This window comes from Epinephelus lanceolatus, chromosome 9 (genome assembly GCF_041903045.1).
Source record: "Epinephelus lanceolatus isolate andai-2023 chromosome 9, ASM4190304v1, whole genome shotgun sequence".
NCBI lineage: Eukaryota > Metazoa > Chordata > Actinopteri > Perciformes > Serranidae > Epinephelus > Epinephelus lanceolatus.
Window position 1 is genome coordinate 40,451,862 of NC_135742.1, and position 24,530 is coordinate 40,476,391.

The window sequence follows — 24,530 nt, forward strand, 5'->3', positions numbered from 1 at the left end:
TTCTTTAAGTATCTATGATTGTTAAAAATCTGAAAAATACATAATACAGACAGAATTGTATCAAGAAAGCTTTGAAAAGTATCAAGAAAATTCATCTCTCAAAAATAATGAAAATGTTGGGGCATGCGGGAACAACAGTTTTCTTCACAAATTCAAGGTAACATACAGTGAGTAATTGATATATAAACAGTCATTTTGCAGTATGAAGTATTCTCTTAATAGTTTTATTTTTTACCCTGAATAATAATAGAGACTTTGAAAATGACATTTATAATGAGTTTTTTCACATGAATGAAATGCGAAGTTATATGCCTACTGTGATTTTTTAAAAAGTCTTCTCATTCCCCCCAAATTCCAAAAAGGCCTTGTGACCCCCCCAGTGAAGCTTTGGCGACCCCTAGTGGGGGTCAGGACCCCCAGGTTTGGAACCAGCATACTAGGGGCTTGACTGGAACTAATTGTAGAGCTGCCGAATAGATTACTTCTAGTTGTGCAAAGATGAAATATTAAAGCTGACTTTCTGTGTCATGTATACTGTATGGATGTGTAGACAGTTCAAGCAAAATGACAAAAAGCTATTCTTATGTAATTTACCAACTGTACCATTAACTACTACAACTACTCACTAACTTCATTCATTCACAGAACAGTATTAGCATTCTTCTAATTCATTTTTGTTTCATATATAATTAAATAAATATATATATAATTTCACTTATCATATATCATTTATCAAATACGTTTAATTAAATCTGCATCTTTCAATTTATGATATTACAAGATGCTATTTTGAGGGAAATATATAAGATCATACTCAACCTGACAACATTCGTCTAATCTTCATCTTCCCAAATACCTCACAAGCAGAGGTCACCTATCAATCTAATATAGTAATCCACATTGATGGAAATCTTTTTTTCCACTTAATCATAATCACATCCTCCTTAAAGTCCAAAGACATACTGACATACCAAACATAAGTAAGATTTTATAGTATTTTTGTTATGTGCACGTACTTAATATCTCAACCCATGCAAACACACATTTCTTTTACATCTATTCACACTGGCTTTAAATATTATCACACATATTCTTTTCCTTTTTAATTCTCATTGCTTTTATTCAGCTGCTGATATTAAATATTTTAGAAAACAGCACAACATCTTGTCAGTGATACAGAATATTACATCTCAAAGTCATTAACAGAGAAATATCCATATTAATGTTCTCAATAAGACATTATTAAGAACTGTTAATTAAAGGTATACTATGCAGGATCTCTTAAAAAAAAAAAAACTATGTGTAGTCATACCAAAGTGATCCCTCTCAATCATCACTTTCGACCCACTAGAAGTGTATTTATCTGCAGAGACTGCCTTCTGCCTGGATTTTCTTCCATTCGTGATGGTTGGCACAATTCTGGGCTGCAAGCTTTGGGCTTTGGGTGTGTAGCCCCCAGCCACTAACAGCACACAGGTGAGGTTGGGATGTTATCCAGGGTTCAGACAGCTCAAGGCAAGTAAGATTTAAGACTTTCAAAAACTTTTTAATGTCAGTTGAAATGACTTTAAGACCAATTTTACAATGACTGAAATATTAGAAAACATGAACAAACATCAATTAGGATTGCCTGAATCTTTGTCGTAACATAAAACATGACTTTTTGTCTTATGGCGGAGACTGAGGTAGGACAGAATTGAGAAATATCTGGTTTTCTTGGCATTTTTTTATGTCTCTCACTCAACATGTGGCATTCCACTTCAGTGATTTCCATCGTGCAGAGTTTGATTTTGTTTTTTTTTTTGCATTTTTAAAGACTTTTGAAAGACTGATTTAAGACATTTTAATACCAATCAAGGCCTTCATTTTAGATTACTGAATTCAATGACTTTTTAAGGATTCGTGGGAACGCTATTTTAAAAAGGCAGCCATTAGAATTATATGGGGTTGGCTTTCACATTCACTTACGCTGGCAAGCACTGACGGAGAGCCTGGGGAAGAAGAGCAGCATGGAGTTTGTCTGTCGTCTGTTGAACAGGTGCTGGTGCTCATCTTACATAGTTTGCTTAAGTATCAGCGTACAGAGGAGGGGCCAAGCTCTAATGTTGTCTTTACAAACGGTAACAGACAGACCCTGCATAGTTTATCTTTAAAGACATAAAACCAAAGCAAAACACAGCAGTCAGAAATACTATCGGTTTGTTGTCCAGTAAATCAAGCAACATGTTCCACATCAATACTCCCTTACGTCAGCATGCTAAGCTTATGCAGTTAGTTTTGTAACACCAGAGCTCCTTCAAAACAAAAGCACTAACTATTTCTCTCTGTGATCCCTTTGCCATCTGTTCTTCCAGGATGAAGCCCAGAAATAGCTGGTCCTGTACTTCAGAGATTCAAAACAAACTACATCAGTTTACTAATCCTCCAAAAATACAGCAAAACTTACTGATTCAAAGGAATAATTCAACAGAAAAATGGCCGTTTGTACGTCAGTTACTTACCCTGCGTTACCTTGATTTGTATGGAAAACTGTTTTTCTCGCATGGACTGAAGTCATTGGGGGCAGCATTTAAAACAGCAAAACCATATCACAACATCCATCCGTGCAATATAATCCAACTCCCATACTGTATATCCAGCTGTAAGCTCAGTGCTTCCCAAACACATGCATTTTTACTAAGCTGTTACAAAATATAACACTTTTGTCTACAAGCAGTGTGCCCTTAGTGTGCCTGAGCATAAGCATGGGTATGAGCTCTGCTAGAGCAGATTTCAAATGTATGCGTGTTGCCAGGCAAGCTACTCAGGCATGCACTAGACTGTGTGAACTGACATGATTCAAACGTGGCTTGTTTATTTTTGTTTCGGATTCTCCGTTCACTCTGGAGTCATGCAAGAGAAATGCATGTGTTTGGGAAGTACAGAGCATATGGCTGGATAAAGGACATTTTGATTATACTGACCAAGTTATCACTTAAATTCATGAAGGATGTTCATCTTTTTTGGATTCTCCGCTCACCATGGAGACATGCAATAAAATCAAAGTTTTCTTCATGAATTTAGAGAACACGCAATGAGTAATTGATATACAAATGGTCATTTTGTGGGTGACGCATTCCATTAATCCAAGTCATTCTATGCATGGTGCACAGTGCACAATACCTTTAACAGTCATACTGCTTGGCATTAGAGATCAACTGATAACAGTTGCTGAAGGCTGACAGGCAATGTATAGACTGAAGTTGACATTAGCTACTAAAAGGATTAAAGGATTAACTTCCCTCATGTCCATCCTGAAGGTATCTGCAGCACAGAACAGAATGAGGGGTTTCCGAGGCATTTCATAATCATGACTGGTAAAGGCACCGTTGAAATGACTTAGGAGAAATAGCTTTTATATACACGCAATTACATACACAAAAAGTTGATTTGATGCTCAAATGGTGCATATCCTTTTAAAATACTTTGATGTTTAATTAAGTAATTTTTAACTAAAAACAAGCCAATTGACACACAGCAGACCTGGGGCGGCGAGTATTCCAATGTAGGGATGCTGGTTGGTGTCTGGAATCAAGAAACATTTTTGGGTCCCACAGCTCATTGTTGCTTTGGGAACACAGATATCTGGCCCTGCATGTTCTTACAAACCTTTTCAAATCTTTTTGTTTAAATAGTTTAATTAACACTTTTCCTCCAAAGCAGTGACACGATGTGACTGCAGCCTGCTGTTAGCATCAAATGAGTGTTGTCAGTCTGTCTGACAGCTGCTGGAGACAATTATAGGCTGAGAAATGCTGAGTTGGGCAGTAGCTTGGCACAGGGGTGTCTGGGCTGCAGACCTCCTTCTTCACTGCTGTGGTGCATCTTGGGAGGTAGAGTCCTGAGTAGCTTTTGCAGGTACTGTGGTAGAGTTTTGAGCAAGCAGCTGCTGTGGTGGACGCAGGAACACCAGCATCACTGTGATGTTATCAGTAGAACCGGCTGCTTTAGCTTGACCTACCAACTGTTGAGCAACTCTCAGTCCAACAGTGTCCTCAGACTGTTCCAGCGGAGCATCTTCCCCACCCTCAGGGTCACCAGACCGCTGGAGTGCATCCAGGACCATGTGTGGGACCTCTGAAGGTTTTACGGCATCAAAGAAGCCGTCACATGCTAGCAGCACGTAGTCCTCGTCCCCGGACAGCTGGGTTGTTGAGCAGTCGGCATCTCCAGACACGTAGGGCTTCTGGTCAAAGTCACCTGGTGGAGGGATGTGGATGTATGGTTAGAAGGTTCAGCTGAACACAGCAGTACCTCTTCAGACTGAGTCAATCCAGGCCTGAAGGCTCTTTATTAAATCTACAGCTGAACTGTTTGGTTGGCATGAAGATCAATTGTCCTAACAGGATATCTCACTAATCTTACACAGAAGAGCCTGTTCAAGAGATGGATTGGGTTGACATTTTTGGCTGATTTTACAGTAGCTTTTGCAGATATAATATCAGGTTTACAACTATCACACAGTTTGTAGACAGGCACCAAGTAGAAACAACGCAGACAGAACTATTGTGTCTTTATAAACAGACAGCAAACAACCAAATTAATGGCTACCTCATAGCAGACATTTCCTGCTAGCTAGTAGACATGGTCATAGCAAAGAAGTATTTGGATGACAGCGAGAGCCGCCACTTTCAGAAGTAGTGAAAAGTTGAATACTTATTCACTGAAAGATGAACCAATTCTGTTTGTCTCATCTGTATGGGGTGTTTTTTAATAGTCCGTATAACATGAGCAGCAGCTGTTCCACAGTTATTTTCACATTATCTAATCTAGCCCCCGTTTCAAAAACGTTTGGACACCCCTAACCTTAAATGAAATGGTAGGACTATTTTGCAGTTCCCCTAAATGTCCACAAGAGGGAGCCACATGTCTGAAGATAAAGTCTGCAGTCACACGATGAAAAGGAAAAAATACAATGACAGTAAAGAGAACAGAGAAGAAAATGAGCAGAGCTCTGTGTGGACACAGGTAGGTTTCCACAGAGAAAAAAAACAATTGTATTTTAATTAAAGTTTGATTTCAAATTTAGAAAATAACACATAGAAATGGAAAATAGAAATGGTGTCATATTTCATTTAGTTTTATTACACTTATTTTCAGTTATATAGCACAGCTTGTTCAGCTTACATAGCCTACCTACATACAAGTGGGATGTTGAATGAATGCGTTTAAATTAATTTATTATTAATAATTTGTTTAAATTTACACTCATACATGATGACTGGTAATGTATTGAAGAGAAGTTTTGTGGGGTGGGCAGCACGAGTCATTGATCATGCACGTACAAGGGAGCATCAATAAAAATAAAATTTACGCCATATTTTGCAAAAAGTATTAAAGGTCAAAAGGTTTTCTATGTATCAACTTGAAGGAACCATTACTGTGAGAGAATCAGTCTGTCCATCACTATGATAATCTGCAAATAGTAAAATGTACATTAACTGTAGATAAATTGTTTGGTATGCAGATCGTGTTTTTAGTTTTTTTTATAGTCAAACTTTAAGAGACTGCAACCACAAATGGGATTTGGACGCTCCCAATTCTTCACTAAATTTCACAAAAGCTTTCTAAAGTATAAAGGAGCTGACCTGAATATACATCAGTACCTCCAGGATTTCGCAGGATGTTTTTGAAATTGCTGCAGCCTGAAATGTCTGATTTCATGTGGGCTTTTCTGAAAATTTGTGATGTATGATGCAATATTTTTATGTGTTTTATATCATTATAAGAAATAAATAATATAAAAAATATTATTTAAAAAAAAAAATACAATTAAATAGGATTCACTTTATGATATCATGCATTTTCAGCGTGAATACTGGCCTAAAATAAACCAAATATTAAAAAATCTTTGCTGGTCCAAAGTTTTCTTCGTTATTCATGTCAAAGCCAGTCAGGAAGATTTAGAAGGCAACTGTGAGGTCTACAATGACAAACAGTCTATGTTGTAAAGACAGTGACTGACAGGTGTGGTGTCTAAGGCAGACACCACCATAGTGTTGGTATCAGATGAAAGAGAGACACTGTGTGCCTCGCAGCTTCACCTTCAGGTGAGGGTGAGCCCGAGATCCAAACCCCCGACAGTTTTAGCGTCAGGTGAGAGAGAGAGACACCATGCAATCTGCAGCTTCACCGTCAGGTGAGGAGTAACATTAGTCATATGATGCTTACAGTTTTCCCTGTCATTATTTGTGTCACTGTGTTAGCCGCATGATAAACAGAGATAGAGAGAGAAAGACAAGCGGGCAAGGAGGAGCTGTGTGCATCACTGCAGTGCATACAGCTCGACTGAAATGAGATTTCACCCATTTTAAATAGTCAAATTTGCGGTAAAGTTGTGGTGACTGGACAAATTTCCAAGGGAGCGGCTGAATCTACGTTACTTGTTGCGATTGCACATCGCGAAGTCCTGGAGGGACTGATACATCATTGACTAAACACAACCCTGCTGACTTGACTAAACACAAGTAAATGATAGACTGTTATGCTATTTTTGGTTTGGTATTTAAATTTGACTCCCATATTTCTGAACACAGGGACAATTTCATTTAAGTTGTGTAAAGTTCTACTTTTTTTTTATGTCAAAGCAAATGTGAGGGACCGTACAATGCCACGTCTTTAACCGCCTGGAAAACGTGAGGTGAGATGGTGGGCACTACTCTGTGCCAGCTTTAACTTCTCCTCCATTTAACAGCAACTGATATTCACAGAAGAAGGGAAAGGTATCTGCCAGCTCTAATTTGTTGGTCCTCGACACATGACATGCAGTGCGCGCTGCTGTATTCCAAAAGTTGAACTCTGTTTATCTCAGAGCAAAGCCGCCGCGCCCTGCAAAATAGGTGCTCGGGATGCGTACCCCCCCTGACAGCGTCACTTTGGCGTTTGAGTGTACCTGCCACACGTCTACATTGAAAATAATTCATTTGAGGGTGCAAAAAAACAACAATATGTGTACAGCCCCTAAATGAAACTGTGTGGGGGGTTTTAGGTATATTCCTTAAAAATACACATACATAGCTGGTCTTTTTACTTATGACCCTCCTTATAGAACCTAGATAGGGGGGATTCCACACAAATCCTTTTTTCTCTGCTCCTGCTGGTTGCGATTGACTTACCTATAGCTCTGGATACAGCGTATGTGCCATTAACACGCCAGCAACCCATGAAAGTGATACAGCCACCAAGATCCTCAATTCTCTGTTTCTCATCCTGGATGGCAGAGGACAAAAGACACCAACTTTACCATCCAACCACCTTCCCACAGTTTAGTTTATCTACAGATGTGCAGTAATTTGTTGTAACTATTTTCACTGTTAGGTGAATCTAAACTCCACATGTGTCACGTGACTGTCATCAGTCAAGTCAGCACAGCCACATCTAGTGTTTTGGTGAAGAAGCAGCAGTAAAGGCGTTCAGTCAGTAACAACTAGACTGGACAAAAGTAAAATCTATAGGAGCAAGATTTTGATGACCTTTTACACAGTCTTTTGCATGGGCTGAAAAATCATTTTTCCCTAGCAAATGACATTATTACTTGCAAACAGACAAATGTTTGGAGGTACGGTAATTTTTACTTTTTTTTCTCAATTCATCTAATGCAGCAAAATGTTTACAGAACCATGGCAGGAGCTGCATTTCACCGTCTTTAAAAGTGCAGCCTGGGAGGAAAAATGTTTATTTTACCTTCATCTTTGGCTGCTATTGTGCTGAATCCACCTGATAGAATAACTGTGTCAACTAATTCTATATTCCTGTGTATTGACAGTGTGTATATTTACCTCTCTGTCTGGTTTATGGGGGTCCATGAGTGTAACAGCCTGTCCCTTTCTGACCAGTACTGCTTGAGAGTCTCCCAGCCAGGCCACAGTCAGCTCCTGTCCCTGGATTAGCACTGCCACGCCTGTAGTGCCACTCCGCAGACGCTGACGACAGCACACACACACACACACACACACACACACACACACACACACACACACACACACACACACACAGAAAACACTCAGATCCCAGAACCCATAATTACAATCTAGTGGTCAGAGCTCTGAATGCAACACATAGCAGCATCTAGCCAATTGGAGCTCCTGCTACAAATCTGTGGGTTGGATTTGATTCAATTTTGAGATGCCCACTGCTTAAATTTAAGGGAGCTGTGTTTAAACAAACCCAAACTCCAAATGAAAACTGCAAATGCCGAAAAAGTTAAATCTAAAAGCCTTTGCAAAATTAATCTTGTGATTTGATTTTAAAATTCTATTAATAATTCATGATTAAAAGACAAAAAGGGAATAGAATTATTATCTAGTAAAGTAAAAAAAAAAGATCTTTCAAATACTATATTGTTGTTGATATTATAATAACAGTGCATGTTTGTCAGCTGAAATGAGAAGCTCCTCACTGCAGTGTGCAATTTGGGGCCGCGGTCAACATGGGCGGAATCAAACGCTGAGTGCCACCCTGTGTTAGCAATTTTGTGTGCGTTTACTGCTAGTTAGTTAACTGCTACCCCGCAGTTCCTCTATGCCTCTCTCCCAGGCTATGAGACTACTTTTGCTGTGAGGAGAGCAGCCAGCACCTCTAAAGAGGCAGAGACAGACTTGCTGCGGCAACTCAAGTTTAGCCAAAGCTAACCTGCTAACCCAGCAATGGGGGTCACAGCGGGCTGGTCACCAGTGGCAGTGCTGGTTATAATCTGTGTAATGACAGCAACAGAAGCTTGCTGACCTGGTGGGGACTTGGGGTTTGCTTGGTTGAATGCTAGCTGCTACAGCCGCGATTGAAGGTCCGTCTCCCAAGCTGCTGTCTGCTCTCCTCCCAGCTAAGAAGTCTCATATACGGGAGTGAGGCTGAGGGACCACAGGGTGCAGTGCAGTCCTTCTCCGAGGAATATGATTACAGTGGCTTGGAAAATAGCAATATAGAGCACTGAATTTGATGAATGTACGCATTATTATGGATCCCACTACATTTCTCGCCAAGTCCCACCCTATGATATCTCAAAAAAAAAAAAAAAAAAAAAAAAACCTGACAAAAGTCCACAGCTCTACATCCAGGAGTGTGTGGACACTGGAGGAAAGCAAACAGAGACCCACCGCCCTCCAGTCTTCTCCCTGGTTCTCTGGTAGAGGAGCAAGGCACAGCAGTCAGTCAAAGGGGCTTTTTAAGATGAGAGGACAGCCAGGGCCAACAGAGCATGTTGGAGAAACAGAAGGAGTGCAGGAGTCCTCACATCCTTGGATGTGAAGCCTCCAACATGCTCTACAGGCGTTTGGTCTCCTCTCACCCACTATGACCGCCCCTCCAGCCCCGGTAAAACCTCCAGCATGCTTCACGGGCCCTGGTTTGAGCTGCTTGGCTCTATCTCACAGCCTACAAGCAGCCTCCAAGTGACCCATGCTGTGCTCCACTCTTCCATCAGAGGACCAAGAGGTCAATTTGCAATTGCATTGTAATTTATTTTAAACTAGGCAATGTTTATTACAGATCATGATAAAATTACAAGTATACTGGTGTAATATGTTTTCAAGGTTGCTGTGTTTATAATTAAGTACTTCATGCAGTACTGATGTCCTCTTTTTAGGTGGTGCCGCTGAGTGAGTCAAACGTGCTCAATGTGAGTTTAAAGGTTTGACTCTGCCCACATTGAGCGCCACCCTGAACTGCACATTGCAGTGAGGGGTACTTGGCTAGAACCTGTTCAGGATGTGGTAGTGGTGCTGCTTCAGTACCTCTCTCTTGGCTTTGCCTCTGAAAATGTCATCAGTGTATTTGAAGGCACTTTTAAGGGCTGTGGCTGCGTCTCTCTGCAGTGTCTCCTGTTTACTCAGAGCAACATGGAGGTGAGTGGCAGCGTAGATGGCAGCATCCACCCCTCCATGACCGTCAAACACAGCGTAGTAGGCACGCTCCACTCCGTCCTGGACCATGGTACAGACAGAGAGAAAGACATCAAATAGGTGTTTCATCTTAATAATCTGATGGTGTTACAAGAAAACCAGTGTGAAGCAGCATTGTTACTGTGAAAGTCTTCACCTGGATTCCAAAGAGCTGGTTGAACTCAGCCAGGGTGACATGTTTGTCCTCCATCTTTCTCCTGGTGTTCTTGATGGCATGGACGGAGCAGCGGAGGAACTGGGAGGGAGAAGGAGGGGGCTTAGGGAAGTTCTGATGCCATGTCAGCGCCACATCTATCAGCTTGTTGATGAAGAGACGTTGGACTGCCTCTGACTGAAGCACTAACAGAAAGATAAAATCATCAAGAAATCAGTGACAACCTTTTGGATCTTAATACTTTTTGCTACTAGTATATACAGTGCAATATTAAAGGAGACCTATTATTCTTCCACTTATTTTCTGTTATACATACAATACATGCATACAAAACATTGATAGATGTTAATATTGAACATTAAGTTTCAAATAGTAAGGTAAATGTATGTAAAAGTAATCTCTGTGAGCAAAAACCTCAGATTTCACACTGATCTAAATACTCTGTTTACAGCGTTTTCTTCTGCTTTTGCGACATCAGCTCATGATAGATTTCTTTATATGGTCATCTGCTCCAGGCACACTACTGCAAGTGTTTACATTACGTAGCCTTCACTGCTATATGCAGCTACATGCTAAAGTCAGGGAGACTTGTACTCTTAGTTGCTGATGTTGTAAATTTCTTCTCAGTTTTGGATCATTTTCCTACTGGAACATGCCCGGTTGTGTTTAGGTTATTGGTTATTTTTCACGTTAGAAAATCCTACTATTCTCTGTTAAAATCATTCCCCAATGATGATGCCGAGATGCCAAGATGTGTAAGAAATGGCAGTTATCAGGAACTGTGGAGGTCAAGTTGAGGTCTGGAAGACCAAGAAAACTTTCTGAGAGAGCTACTCGTAGGATTGATAGAAAGGCAAATCAAAACCCCCATCTGACTGCAAAACAACGGCAGGAAGATTTATCAGACTCTGGTGGTGGTCTCTGCAGTGACACCTGTACAAATATGACCTTCATGGAAGAGTCATCAGAAGAAAACCTTTCCTGTGTCCTGACCACAAAATTCAGCATCAGAAGTTTGCAAAGGAACATCTGAACAAGCCTGATACTTTTTGGAAACAAGTCCTGTGGACTGATGAAGTTAAAATAGAACTGTTTCGATGCAAAGAGCAAAGGTGTGTTTGGAGAAAAAAGGATGCAGAATAGGGGTGGGCAAAATGTCCCTAAAATAATATCACGATATTTCAGGCTATTTTTGCGATAACGTTATTCTTAATAATATGACAAATTAGAAAAAAATATATATATATTATCAATTTGAGAAAAAAGTGTGATATAGTTTTACATGTCAATCTAACAGTTTGCCTTCAGATATTCAGAAAAACCTAAACTAAATGATTCTGATTCTGTATACAATATTAATAGTTCAACAAAAAAATTTTCCCACAACATAAACATTTAAATAGCTCCCAAATACAAAAAAATGTACCCTGGGATCTATATATATAAATCAACAGGTGATTTCCTTCTCTTTTAGCAAAATCCTAAATGATTGAGTTGTTTTTTTTCCCACCTGGACCTTTATGCTCTCCCAGTTCTCCTCTCATCATCACGCTGTAACCAGTGACAGGCTGTTATGCTACAATAACTATTGCGCATTCACATATATGTAGTTTTTTTTCTCGCATAGGTTTACATTACCAAAGGTTTATGACAAAAGAACACCAACTCCTGTGTGCACACAGCAAAGAGGAGAGGAAGAGACACTCTGCTGTTGCCGGCGGAGTCGCTGAATAAGTTCCCTCTGCAGAGATGGTAACTCATGGTAACTTGCTAAAAGAGTCTGAGATGTCCGGGGCACTTCATGAAACATTCAGGACGCCTAGGCCTAACGACGCCACAGTTTATTTCACACTACTGAAGCTTCTCCTCTTTCTGGAACTACCAGGGAGTCGGCCATGCTTGTTGTTGGCTTGGGTATGAGTATGACATCAATATGTCAAGAAGCTGAAATATCGCAAGTATCACAATATGAATTTTTTCACATGATATTAAAAATTTTATTGGGATTATCACGAACAAGATGATATGGCACACCCCTAGTGCAGAATTTCATGAAAAGAACACCTGACCAACTGTTAAACATGGAGGTGGATCGATCATGCTTTGGGCTTGTGTTGCAGCCAGTGACACAGGGAACATTTCACACATAGAGGGAAGAATGGATTCAGTTAAATTCAGGCAAAATCTGGAAGTAAACATCACACCATCTGTAAAAAGAGATGAAGAGAGGATGGCTTCTACAACAGGACAAAGATCCTAGTAGTGTCCATGCAGGGTGCCCAAACTTTTGCTTCAGACCCTTTATCTTCTTTTTTTTTAAAGATTGAAATTAAAAAGTAAGTGCTTAAAATATTGAAGAAATGTCTCATCTTTAACTTTTTGGTTTTTGGGAATCAGATCATCTTTTACTTGCTTAGCTAGTCGCAGTAATGGCATTTTGACCAGGGGTGCCCAAACTTATGCACGTCACTGTAAAGTCCCTTGTAGTGTTTAACCCACAGAGAAACATGAACAACTCTGCAGCTCCTCTCAGCTCTACAGCACTTTTTAGCCTCTTCTAGCTCAGTACTTTGGTTTTATGTCACAGTTATTGTTTTCGTTCACCCTCACTATACTCAACTGTTAAGCAGCAAGCAGCAGACAGACACAGTTACAAACTAGCTTGTGCACATAGTTAAGCATTTAGTAGCTAATGAGCCAGGTCTATGCTTGTGGGAGCTGGTGGAAACCAAAAACCGAGCTAAAGGACGGTGATGACTGGACTTAGATTCATCAGGTGGACCTAAACAGGCATCCAAAAAAATAATAATGCCACTCTGTGTCAAATAATCTCTTACAGGTTTGTGATTAACTTTTTAAGGTGATAATATTTCAGCATTGTGTTCACAACTTGTTGCACTGCCTCCAAGTAGTTGTGGAAATTTACTGCTTACGTCCAGCAACAAAGCTCCCATTTTTATCATTAAGAGTTGACTTAAGATTTGAGACACCACTCAGTGAAACAAAATCTAATTTAACAGCACCACAAACTACAGCCTCCAAACTGAGCCTACAGTAAAACTCTTACAGACTACTTGCTGTTCTTCTTCCTGGCTGTCAGCTTCCTGGGAGCAGTGAAAAGGTGAGAGGTCGTTCTGCAGCAGTTGGGACAGCGCTGCCTGGCACAGCAGGGCACTGAGGCCTGCAGGAGCACCCCTGAACCAACAAAAACAAGCAGAAATACATGAACATGATTAATGTCTCTCACCAGACTTTGCAGCAAAGTAACACTGTACTCAATTGTACAGCCAGATGTGAGTGAATCACCTCAGTACAGAAATAAACAAGCAAATGCTAGCAAACACAAATGAGTAAAATATAACTGGAGCACAACATGTGCTTATTTAAATGAGTAACAGCTGCTAAATACACAACTAACTGTGAGATAAACTCTGTCATCTGTCAGTCCTTCTGCTTTACAGAATTACATTTCTGTTGTAGAAACAGACTGAACTAAGGAAACAGGAAGTGGGCAGAACAATGTGTTTGTACAGACAGGATATGAAGTCTTCCTGACAGGGCGTACTTCTGAAGTAAAATGTGAGCCCAAAAGAGAGCACAGCACACACAAGGCGATGATTCAGAGACCAAGACCTCACACATTTTTTAAATTAGACTTTTCCTCTACTAAGTTTGGCTGAGCTGGAGGGTTGCTCATAGCTGTTCTAATGCTCATTTTAAAGGGATATGACTAAGAAGGGAGGAGACTTCAGACAATTTGCACAGTGCAGTCCATAAGAGCCAAGAGGATGAGACATCTTTTCATGTCTTTCCAGCATGTATGTCTTACCAAACTACATGACTAAAACATATCCATCTTTACTGTTTTTAAATGGTTTCCACTGCATTTGGGGTGAGCCTCTTTCAAACATGCACCTTGTTACAAAAATCTGACTGCAACTATACATGCCACATATCTGGACTAGGAAGGTGCACTCAGAGGAGTGCAGATCTCCACCAGGTATAATGAACAAACCAACAGAAATAGGCAAGGCTACAAAATCAGGCAGGCAAAACTTCTGGAACGCCCTCGGTGTGCTATAATGTTCTAGAATGCAGCAGAAGGAACAAAACGCAGCTGCACCTGATGTAAATGTACCTCCTGGCTCCCTACCATTCATGATGGCAATGGAGATGACTAAAACAAGGTTCAAAATGAGACCAAACTTTTCTATGGGTGTCAGTTTTTTAACCACGACAAAGACCAAACTGCGTCCTGCTCCTGCAACAGAATAGGTAAGGCTTGTTTTTAGTAGAGCAGATTTTTGGAAAACTTCCCACCCCTACTGGTAGCTGGTAAAAAGGAGTCAGCAGTCAATGACGATGACGACTATAAAACAGCCAATAAAACAGGTTTTTCAACAATTGTGAATCACTGCAACCCTGAGATGTCCTTGTGTGCACACAAAATATGAGGCTGATGGGTCTAGTAGTTTGTGGGATCTACTGCGAACAAACAGATACACACACTCGCACGCAAGCACACACACGACCAAACACATGATCTCCAGGTTTATGCCCGGCAGAGAAAATGAGCTCCTAAGTAACTTTAATGTAAAAATTACAATAGCAACATTTCTGTAACACTTTCAACATGGCATTGTCTGTATTTAATGCTGTCAGATTATGTTAATTGTCCTGCAAGTTCATCAAAGTGATTAAATCATTGCTCACTTACAAAGAGAAGGGAAAAATAACTCTTGTATGACAATAACAATCAACTGGGCACTCCCTCCCTATGTTTTCAAGTTTCATTTCTGTAAACCGCAGGAATGATGTGCAACACCTCACATAGAGTGTGTGAGCAAACAGCAATAATTGAGACAGTCCTATCCCATCTGAATGAAGTCGTTAAGAATATTTTTGTACCTTTCAAATACTGTAAATGATTATCAAAGATTAGTTATAACAGTGGAGGAGGATAATGAGCGAAGAGTTCTGTTGTTATGTCCTCCACAGCTCGTTTGGAATTTTCTGGTTTTACTTTTTTACAGCGTGTCAGCAACTATTATTCAGTCTACCCCTGCAGTCTGAAGTCAAACAGCAAAGCCAACCATGCATACTGAATGAGCAGGGCAAGAGCAGAGCTGTCAGGAATCTGAGGAATGTAGCCACACATGCACAACATGGGCGGACACTGCAAACAGTACCAAGCAGGGGTGGCCCACGTACCGAATATATACGATATATTCTAATATTTTATATGTGACAAAGCAGATGACCATATTGACATATTGAGATTTTCCTTGTGCATTTTAGTAATTTATTTATGCATTAAAAGCAGGCCATGTTTATGTGCAGGGACTTGTTTTCACTCCCTCTTGTGCAGACATCCTAAGTTGATCAACCACGCTCACCGGTTTATCACTCATTGTCCTGCCATCTCATCAGTTCAAAATAGAGAAAGATCATGAAGCAGATCTACCATTTGGAGGTCGTTTGGTGTCAGGAGGGCAGATGTGAAACAGACTACTATCATTTGCAAAATATGCCACAAGACAATTGCTACAAAAGGAAGCGGTACCACAGATTCGTTCCATCACTTAAAACATAACCCAGTGCAGACTGAAGAAATGGATCAATTAACTAAACTTCAAAAATGCCTTAAAGACATAAAATACTGGATGAGCTCCAATTTCCTGATGTTAAATTCAGCGAAAATGAAGTTATTGTTCTCGAGCACCACACAACTCAGAAACTCTTTATCTGATGATATAGTTTCTCTGGATGGCATTGCTCTGGCCTCTAGCACTACCATAAGAAACCTCGGAGTAATATTTGATCAAAATTTGTCTTTTAACTTTTAATATTTAAAACAAACCTCACGGACTGCATTTTTTCATCTGCGTAACATTGCAAAAAATTTGGCCTATCCTGACCCGAAAAGATGCAGAAAAATTGGTCCACGCTTTTGTTACCTCTAGGCTGGATAACTGTAACTCTCTATTATCAGGCAGCTCTAATCATCTTTGAAAACTCTCCAGCTAATCTAGAATGCAGCCGCACGTGTGCTGACAGGAACTAAGAAACAAGATCACATTTCTCCTGTTTTAGCTTCTCTGCACTGGCTCCCTGTAAAATCCAGAATTGAATTTAAAATCTGTCTCCTACATTACAAAGCTGTAAATAGTCAGGCTCCGTCATATCTTAGAGAGCTCATAGTGCCATTTTATCCCACCACAACACTGCGCTCTGAGAATGCAGGGTTACTCGTGGTTCCTAAAGTCTCCAAAAGTAGATCAGGAGCCAGAGCCTTCAGCTATCAGGCTCCTCTCCTGTGGAATCATCTTCCTGTTTGGGTCCGGGAGGCAGACACCACCTCCACATTTAAGACTAGACTTAAGACCTTCCTTTTTGATAAAGCTTATAGTTAGGGCTGGCTCAGGCTTGCCCTGTACCAGCCCCTAGTTAGGCTGACTTAGGCCTAGTCTGCCGGAGGACCCCCTATAATACACCGGGCACCTTCTCTCCTTCTCTCTCTCTCCTTTGCTAACATTCATGTCCTGTTACTGCATGTCACTAACTCGGCTTCTTCTCCGGAGCCTTTGTGCTCCGCTGCCTGGCAGGTTAACTCATATCACAGCTATGCCTGGATCGTGTGACGTGGTTGCGCTGCTGCCGTGGTCCTGCCTGATGACACTGTTGGGATTCACAGGACCACAGATGATTTATCATTTGGTAAAATCATCATTGATTTAAAGGCTTTTTCCTCTGCATGCTCTTTGTCTTCAAACAAAGACAGCTAGGTGACACCCATCTCAACAGGAGGTCTCACCTCACGCCTCAGTGAGACACAAGTCTCACAACTTGATTGGACAGTACTTTTACAGTGACATGTGACTCTGTGATGTCACAGGCATCTGTACAAGGTCTGCTCCCTTCAGATTTTTTTTTTCTTGCTCTGGAGCTTCAACAGCTCACACCCCTCTCCGGCTGGGCCTGGAACAGCAGAGGCCCAGACCCTTGCTCCTTGCCCCAACCACTAAAGGGAGGGCAATTGATCACAGACTCTCTTGCAAACACAAGGTTTGCAACTAGCTTTCCAGCAACAAGGAACTAAGTGAGTTAGTACACAGCGTCTAACTCTTCTAAACCCTGAGCGACCAGCTTCCTCTGAGTTTCACCTTTGGAACAAAGGACCCAACAAAGACTGCACCTTCTCAGCCTTCTTCTGCCGGCTAACAAAGCAGTACACCACCAAGTGACTCTTTCTCCCATCCACTCAAGGATCAGTAATGTAACAACTGGGCATAGCTTATCGCAGCTTTACAGGCTAAGCAAGACTGTTTAACTTATTGTATGTGATTTAATGCTGTCATTGAGTTATTGTTGTGATAGTTTGCACTGAGGTCATTGATTAGTTGGCTTCGCCAAAGCTAAGTGTCTAGTTTGCTAATACTGTTCACAAACAGATTCTTGCACACAGCTAAACAATCTCTGCACTAATCCAGACCGTTTGCAACACAAATCACATTCACATAGACTCATTAACAAAAAGGCTTTCAACAGAGCTACACCCAAACAGGCATCTCAAAGTTCCCGCTTCTTTTCCTTTGTCTTTGTCCTGACCACACGGTCAGACAAACACCTTCCCCGGACCCGAAGCTAGCCTTGATTCAGCCATTTTGGTAGTTCTCTGTTGTCAGCCATTTTGTTTTGTTGGCTAAACGTGGCCACACCTGCCTTTGCCTTTCTCTTCTTTCTCTCTCTCTCACACACACACACATATACACACTAAGCTTGTATATAGTTAGTTAGAATTTGTGTGTTTTGGTTTGTTTTGCTAGTTTGTGAATAAATATAATTCTTTGGAATCATACCTGCTGTCTGTTTAATGTTGCACAAGAGTGAATGAATAGTCAACCTCTGCTGCGTCAAGAACTCCGAAATCCTTCAGGCGTTACTGTTAATTTTGGTTGTTGTCATTAATTTAATTATTTATCAAAACTCCAAATTAATAGTTTAGCCTATTTTATGAGACTGATATCTTTAACTGGCTGTCATTTTTCCCTTTTCGGGAATGGTGCTCCACGAGGTGATTTAATGTTAATTAAGTCACATTATTTAACATAATTATTAATTGATTTAATTGGCTATTTAATAGCCAATTAAATCCCAACATATTTGGTGCCGCCATGTGAAGCCCAAATTTATGTTCCCAACATTTTGGTGCCTCCGTGTGAAGCCTTATGTGTTGACCCCAACACCGCCTACTACTGCTGTTATCATTAGTCATACTTCTACTGTTATTATACACATATGATTATTGTCACATACATATACTATCTTATATTAATATATACTTACAACATATTGTACCACAATAGCCGTAATTATTATTATAGTATTATTAATTACATTAATGTTGTTGTAAGATACTGTCATTACCTCGCCAAGGAGGTTATGTTTTTGCTCACGTTGGTCTGTTTGTCTGCAAAATTACTCGAAAAGTTCTGAATGGATTTTGATGAAATTTTCAGAAAAGGTTGATAATGGGACAAGGAACAGATGTTAAAATTTTGGTGGTGAATGTCTCATTTTGTCATATGGAACTTTGTAAATTTATTATGTTGATCTGTTCTGTATGACATCTTTTGCATGTCTGTCGGTCCTGGAAGAGGGATCCCTCCTCAGTTGCTCTTCCTGAGATTTCTACAGTTTTTTCCCCATTAATGGGTTTTCCGCTGTGAGGGTCCAAAGGACGGAGGGACGTCGTATGCTGTAAAGCCCTCTGAGGCAAATTGTGATTTGCGATATTAGGCTTACAAATAAAATTGATTGACTGATTGATTGATTGATCGATCGTAGTCAAGCTGCAGCCTCCATTTCCATCAAGACTGTCAAACTAGCCCCCACATTACTTTGCAGTATGTGTATATACTGGGCATTACAGTCAGAGCATGTCAGAAGATTTAAACATAAAAGTGACCTTCTGGTGAAAGTTATAGGCAATTTCACAGTAATTCCATTTATTCACATAATACTGTTATTTGGTCCATAGACAGATAAATACATTTATAGCATGTGGGTTCTGTGGCTTTTGTGTATCCTTCAGGCCTACCAACCACATAAAAAGCATTCTGTGAACTGCTCCCTCCCAGTCAGTCATACCTGGCAGCCAGTAGCTTCAGGCCGAGCTCCAGGCTCTCTCCATGCAGCTCGTCCAGAGACACTTTTCGACTCAGAGGGCTGACAGGCAGTGGACTGCCTTCCTCCAGAGCAGCAGGGAACTCCTCCACAAACCTCCCCAGGAAGCACCTGGCCTCCTCCTCCTCCATCCCGCTGGCTCTGGCTGCAGTAAGCACTCCGGTGAACAGGGGGGTCAGCACTCACAGGTCAGGAGGATACACTTAAAGGGCAGAGAAAGCAGGCTTCAAATTTAACTCTAACTCTAACTTTGTGGTATAAACGTCACAGATGAAACTTTTAATTCCCAGCTGGTATCACCTTTGTGAGATACACCCACAACTCAATCAATACTATTACATTATTATTATTATTGTTAGCACTATCCTTATTATAAGTTATAATCATTATATCGTTTTAACCTGTCATAGAAGCACACTAGGAAATTTAACTTAAGTCTACACCTACTGATGTAACTACTTTGACTTAGGGACAGTACTTTATTTATCAGAGGATGGGAGTGACTGTGTGTAAGTTTGTTTGTGTTTTCTTTAATTTTATTTTTATCTTGATAATCTTGATAATAATTCATGATAATAATAATAATAATAATAATAATAACAATGATGATAACAATAATAATACTAATAATTAGTATTATTTTGAATAATCATGCCAAATGTAGGTACTATTGTAGCCAGTGCAATAAGCAAACAGTAGAGAGTTAACATGGAAACAAACAAAAAAAAAACAACAACCCAAAAAAACATTTCTTGAGAAAAATGCTACTCCTCCTTAGAAGTACGTTTTGAATGACAGTCAAAAAATTTAAAATTTGCTGGTAATTTCTGTTTTTATTTTCTGGCTGTGATAAAATGGTGTAATTTTGGCAAATTTTAAAGCAAACATGCCTTTCACACTCGCCAGCAGGATTTGGGGTAAGAGGGTATTCAAAATAAACAGAAAATACTAATGCTGCCCCCTAATAGTTGACCAAACATTAATCGACCAGAAAGGTAATTGATTGTCATGATTTTATTGGTCACTTAGCAGAAAAAAAACAAAAAAACAAAACAAAACAAAACAAAACAAAACATGAAACCATGTGGGAATTTAATTTGATAGGACAGACACAAGAAGTGGCCACACTCAGCAGTCAGACAGGAGTCACGTTTATTTACACTTCTGGTACCTGCGGTTATCATACAGGCTAGTTAATAACATGTCGGGCAGGAAATCCAAAGTGTGAGATTATTTTGAGAAGGTGAAGGACGAACCCCAGGTGATATGTAAACTCTACACACAAACATTACTACAAACATGACGTATCATCTGAAACATGTAAGTAGCTGCATGCCCATTAGCCACTTAGCACAATCATTACTGCTTTGCTGACAGGGTAATTAACGGGTGGCTCATTCAGTGTATGATGTACACTTCAAGATAAAATATAGCCCTATATTAATGATGGTTCATTAGTATGGTTTTGTATTTCTCTGTAATGTAGCACAGTGTTGACAATGTTACTGATACTATTCTTCCTCAGGCCTTGAACTCAAACCATTATGTTGCCCCGCCCAAATGACCCTAATGACGACTATTGCTCAAATAGGAAAATTCTTTGGCCCAATCCCAATACCCCCCCCCCTTGTCCACCACCCCTTAGCCCTTGGCCCTTGCCCACTACCCCTTGGCCCTCGAAATGAAGCAACGAGGGGTAGGGGTTGAAATCTTTCCCTAGGAATTGGGTCGGTTACGTTCACGCATATGTAACTATTTTAAACAGGAAGCCATGAGCCATCTACATTTCCAAATGGGCATCTACAATGTAACGGTAACGTTTGCTACTATTATGCTTGCTACTAACGTACCATTAGAGTAATAAGATATGTACGACAGGGGACTTCTGCTAGCTAGCTAGCTAACCAGCTAACATTACGAGGCAGCATTGTTATACTAACTGGCGTGTTATCGTAATGTGAAAAATACAACAATTTTGCAGAACAGGACAGATGACAGACGCCAGATAGTGCGAGCTAACAAGCAACCTGACGACGGTAACGTTACCTAGCTGGCTAGCTTTCTGTCAACTCCAATCTAGGCATCGTGAATAGCAATAAAAACTTTTTCCCCGTCTCTTGCTCGGTGGTAGCCATGGTGATATCTATTCCTCGCTGGCAAGTCAGCATCTGAAATCCCTCGCTCCAAAGGGCTAGTTTCATACACACTACCCCTCATTATGCCCCCTACCCCTACACGCAAAAAGGAATTGGGACACCACTACCCCTCGTGAGAATGAGCAACTCTAGGGGTAGGGCCAAGGGATGGTATTGGGACGGGCCCTTAGTCGGGGGCAGCCCTAGAAAATACAACCAATTAAAGTTGTTTGTCCCCCCTCTGAGCCAATGGTTCCCAACTGGAAAAAAATACATACAAATAAAAATAAATAAAAAATAAATAAAAGGGGTCCTTCAAGGAAAAGGTTGTGAACCACTGCTTTAAGCCAAAATAAAAAGTGCTTAAAATTTGACATAGCTCCTCCATTTTGCACCAACCCTTTCTCTCCCTTATAAATAACTTGAAGTTTCTGACTATCTTACATTTTTGACTTATGTAAAATGTTTGATATATTAGGTTAAACTTGTGGGTTTAGGTCTATATTTATGATGGTAAATTTATTATTAGTACTTTTTAAAAAAATTTTTTTACAATTTTGACCAATTAGCATTTAATTTTTTCCATTATGCCCATGTTCTCTTTTTCTTTTCTCGGCGGAAATGGGCTTCCATACCTTTAAATAACACTAGCCGGTGGGCAGCCATCATCTTTTAAACAAGAGGCGGTTAGGGTATCTTAAGGATAGCACTATGTCAGGTTGGCCGGCTAGTCCATGTGTAAAGAGTTAATACTGCGGAAATGACATTTCTTTAAGAGAAAAAAAAAAAAAGAAAGAAAGAACAGGAGAACGTATGAAGGCTCCTGCAAACTATGGTGCCACATTATTTCCACAGCAGAGGGAGAGGCATGTTACAAGGCTGTCGAGACTGTAGACATAACGTTACAACTAGCTACCAAATACTAATAGCTAGCAACGTAACTTAGTCAACTTAGTTTTGCGATATTTTTTATTTTCCCAAAAGCGTAGAAATCGCGTTAAATTGCGCGTTGAAAGTTAAGTTACTTTTTTCAGTGTTGGCAACGGCGTTCTCACGGTTGTACCATTAATGTTCACTGATATGCATGCAGTCAGCAACATACAATTGCGTAGAATTAGTGCACAAATTACAATGTTCCCGACGAGCAGAGTGCAGCTTCTTCGTCTTACCTGGAGCTAGCTCAACTGGAGCAATCCTGTGGTATAGTAGGCCTACAAACAGACCGACAGCCGAGGGAAACACGCCCTTTGACGAGACAAAGAGTCGAGATTCATTGACAAAGCACACACACACATGAACCTGCGCTGGTAGCCCTGATGGTTAAAAGACTGCTGGTCGGAAGACAGGCACAGTGAACACTATCAATAATGTTAAGAGATCTGCAGTATGCTCAACACGCCATTGGACATCACTGTCCTGTACGCTATCACATGTCCCTCCTTCCACTGTAGATTTAAAGGGACATACCAAGTGGAAATACGACACTAGACAACAAAAGTGAAAACACACTACTATACACACTATAACTTATTATAATTATTGATCAAAGCAGGAGCTGGTTACTTCAATAAAAAAAAAAAAAATCTAAAACGGGTAGCCCTCTTGTAGTGGAAATGCAAATCCCTGCTGTGCAAGGCTGATGGCCCAAACCAGGCCAGGCCAGCCCATACCTGGGGTATTTGTTATATTTACTGAAATTGTCACTATATCCACACAGTAGTACCTGAGACAGATTATCTGTGAAAAAACACCATGTGCCTCTGCTCCTTGTGGTGCCTTTAATGGCATTTTCTAAAATCCACTGCACTGACTGAAAACCAATCAGAGCCAAGGAGTCTTTGATGCAGCTGTCAATTTCGTTAATCACTGCTCCTTAACTAGTCAAACTGTCAAACTCACAGCACTCAACACATATTAATTAAGATTATGTTACTGCATTGCCTATTTCTCTCCTCAAATATTTTCAGAATCATATTTTAGTGTACTGTTTAGCTGTATAAGGAGAAGTTTGTGACCAGGACGCCATGTTAAAAATAGTTGAGCGAAAACCAAACACCGCCCACTGTCCAGACCACCTTTCTCATTTTACAGCTAAACAGTACATTAAAAACAGCTGAGGCAAGAAATGGGCGATTCAGTCACAGATTTTTCATTCATATCATCAGCTCTGCCTAATTTATCAGTTTGACTGCAGTTCAGGAGCAGTGATTGACAGCTGCATTAGAGACTCCTCAGCAATGACTGGCTGTCTACCTTCAGCCACCGTGGATTCTAGCAACTGCCATTAGAAGCACTATGAGGAGGATTTTTTTTTTCTCACTATCTGTCACATGTACTACTGTGTGGATATAGTCAACATTTCAGCAAAGATGAGTTATTTTCATAACTGATTACCAACTGTAATCTGCACATCCTTTTCTTGATTTCTCTGTGAAATATTAGAACATTTTGTGAAACTAAATATAATCAAGGTTATATATATGTATATATGTTATGTATATTCAAATTGCTTATTTTATTAGGCCATCAGTCCAAAACCCCAAAATACTCAGTTCAGAGAAAAGCGTCAAATCTTCGTGTCCTAGAACCTGGAATCAATTAAAGTTTGCCATTTCTGCATGAACAATAACTGAAAGGATTAATTAGTGTTTAAAATGTTGTCGGTTTTTTTGGTCGATCCACTGGTCCAGTAAGTGACGTATTGCTAAAACTCTACTGTTGACAACAAATGACAAATTATATAGAAAAATCAAAATACTCAGTTCAGAGAAAAGCGTCAAATCTTCGTGTCCTAGAACCTGGAATCAATTAAAGTTTGCCATTTCTGCATGAACAATAACTGAAAGGATTAATTAGTGTTTAAAATGTTGTTGGTTTTTTTGGTCGATCCACTGGTCCAGTAAGTGACGTATTGCTAAAACTCTACTGCTGACAACAAATGACAAATTATATAGAAAAATCAAAATTTGAAAATGAGTAAGGTAAAGTAAAAATGGAAAACCTGATATGAAGGAGCATGAGTGAAAACAATCAAAGCCACTGGCTTTCCAGCTTGTTTGTGGGTGCAGTTTATTGAATTCTGTCCATTTTTTATGAATTTGTATAATGACGTGTAGGATA

At 40.1% G+C, this 24,530-nt stretch overlaps 1 protein-coding gene across 1 annotated transcript; it reads right to left on the reverse strand.

Moving 5' to 3' along the window:
- Positions 1–1,788: 1,788 nt before the first annotated feature.
- On the reverse strand, positions 1,789–22,716 carry ppm1f (protein phosphatase, Mg2+/Mn2+ dependent, 1F). The gene is made up of 8 exons (XM_033620120.2): positions 22,580–22,716; positions 19,240–19,477; positions 13,157–13,284; positions 10,072–10,274; positions 9,768–9,956; positions 7,818–7,961; positions 7,155–7,248; positions 1,789–4,239 (listed from the first exon to the last, which is right to left on the reverse strand). Exons 2-8 carry the CDS (start codon positions 19,404–19,406, stop codon positions 3,848–3,850), a joined length of 1,317 nt encoding a protein of 438 aa, XP_033476011.2. The 5' UTR covers positions 19,407–19,477; positions 22,580–22,716; the 3' UTR covers positions 1,789–3,847.
- Positions 22,717–24,530: the final 1,814 nt, after the last annotated feature.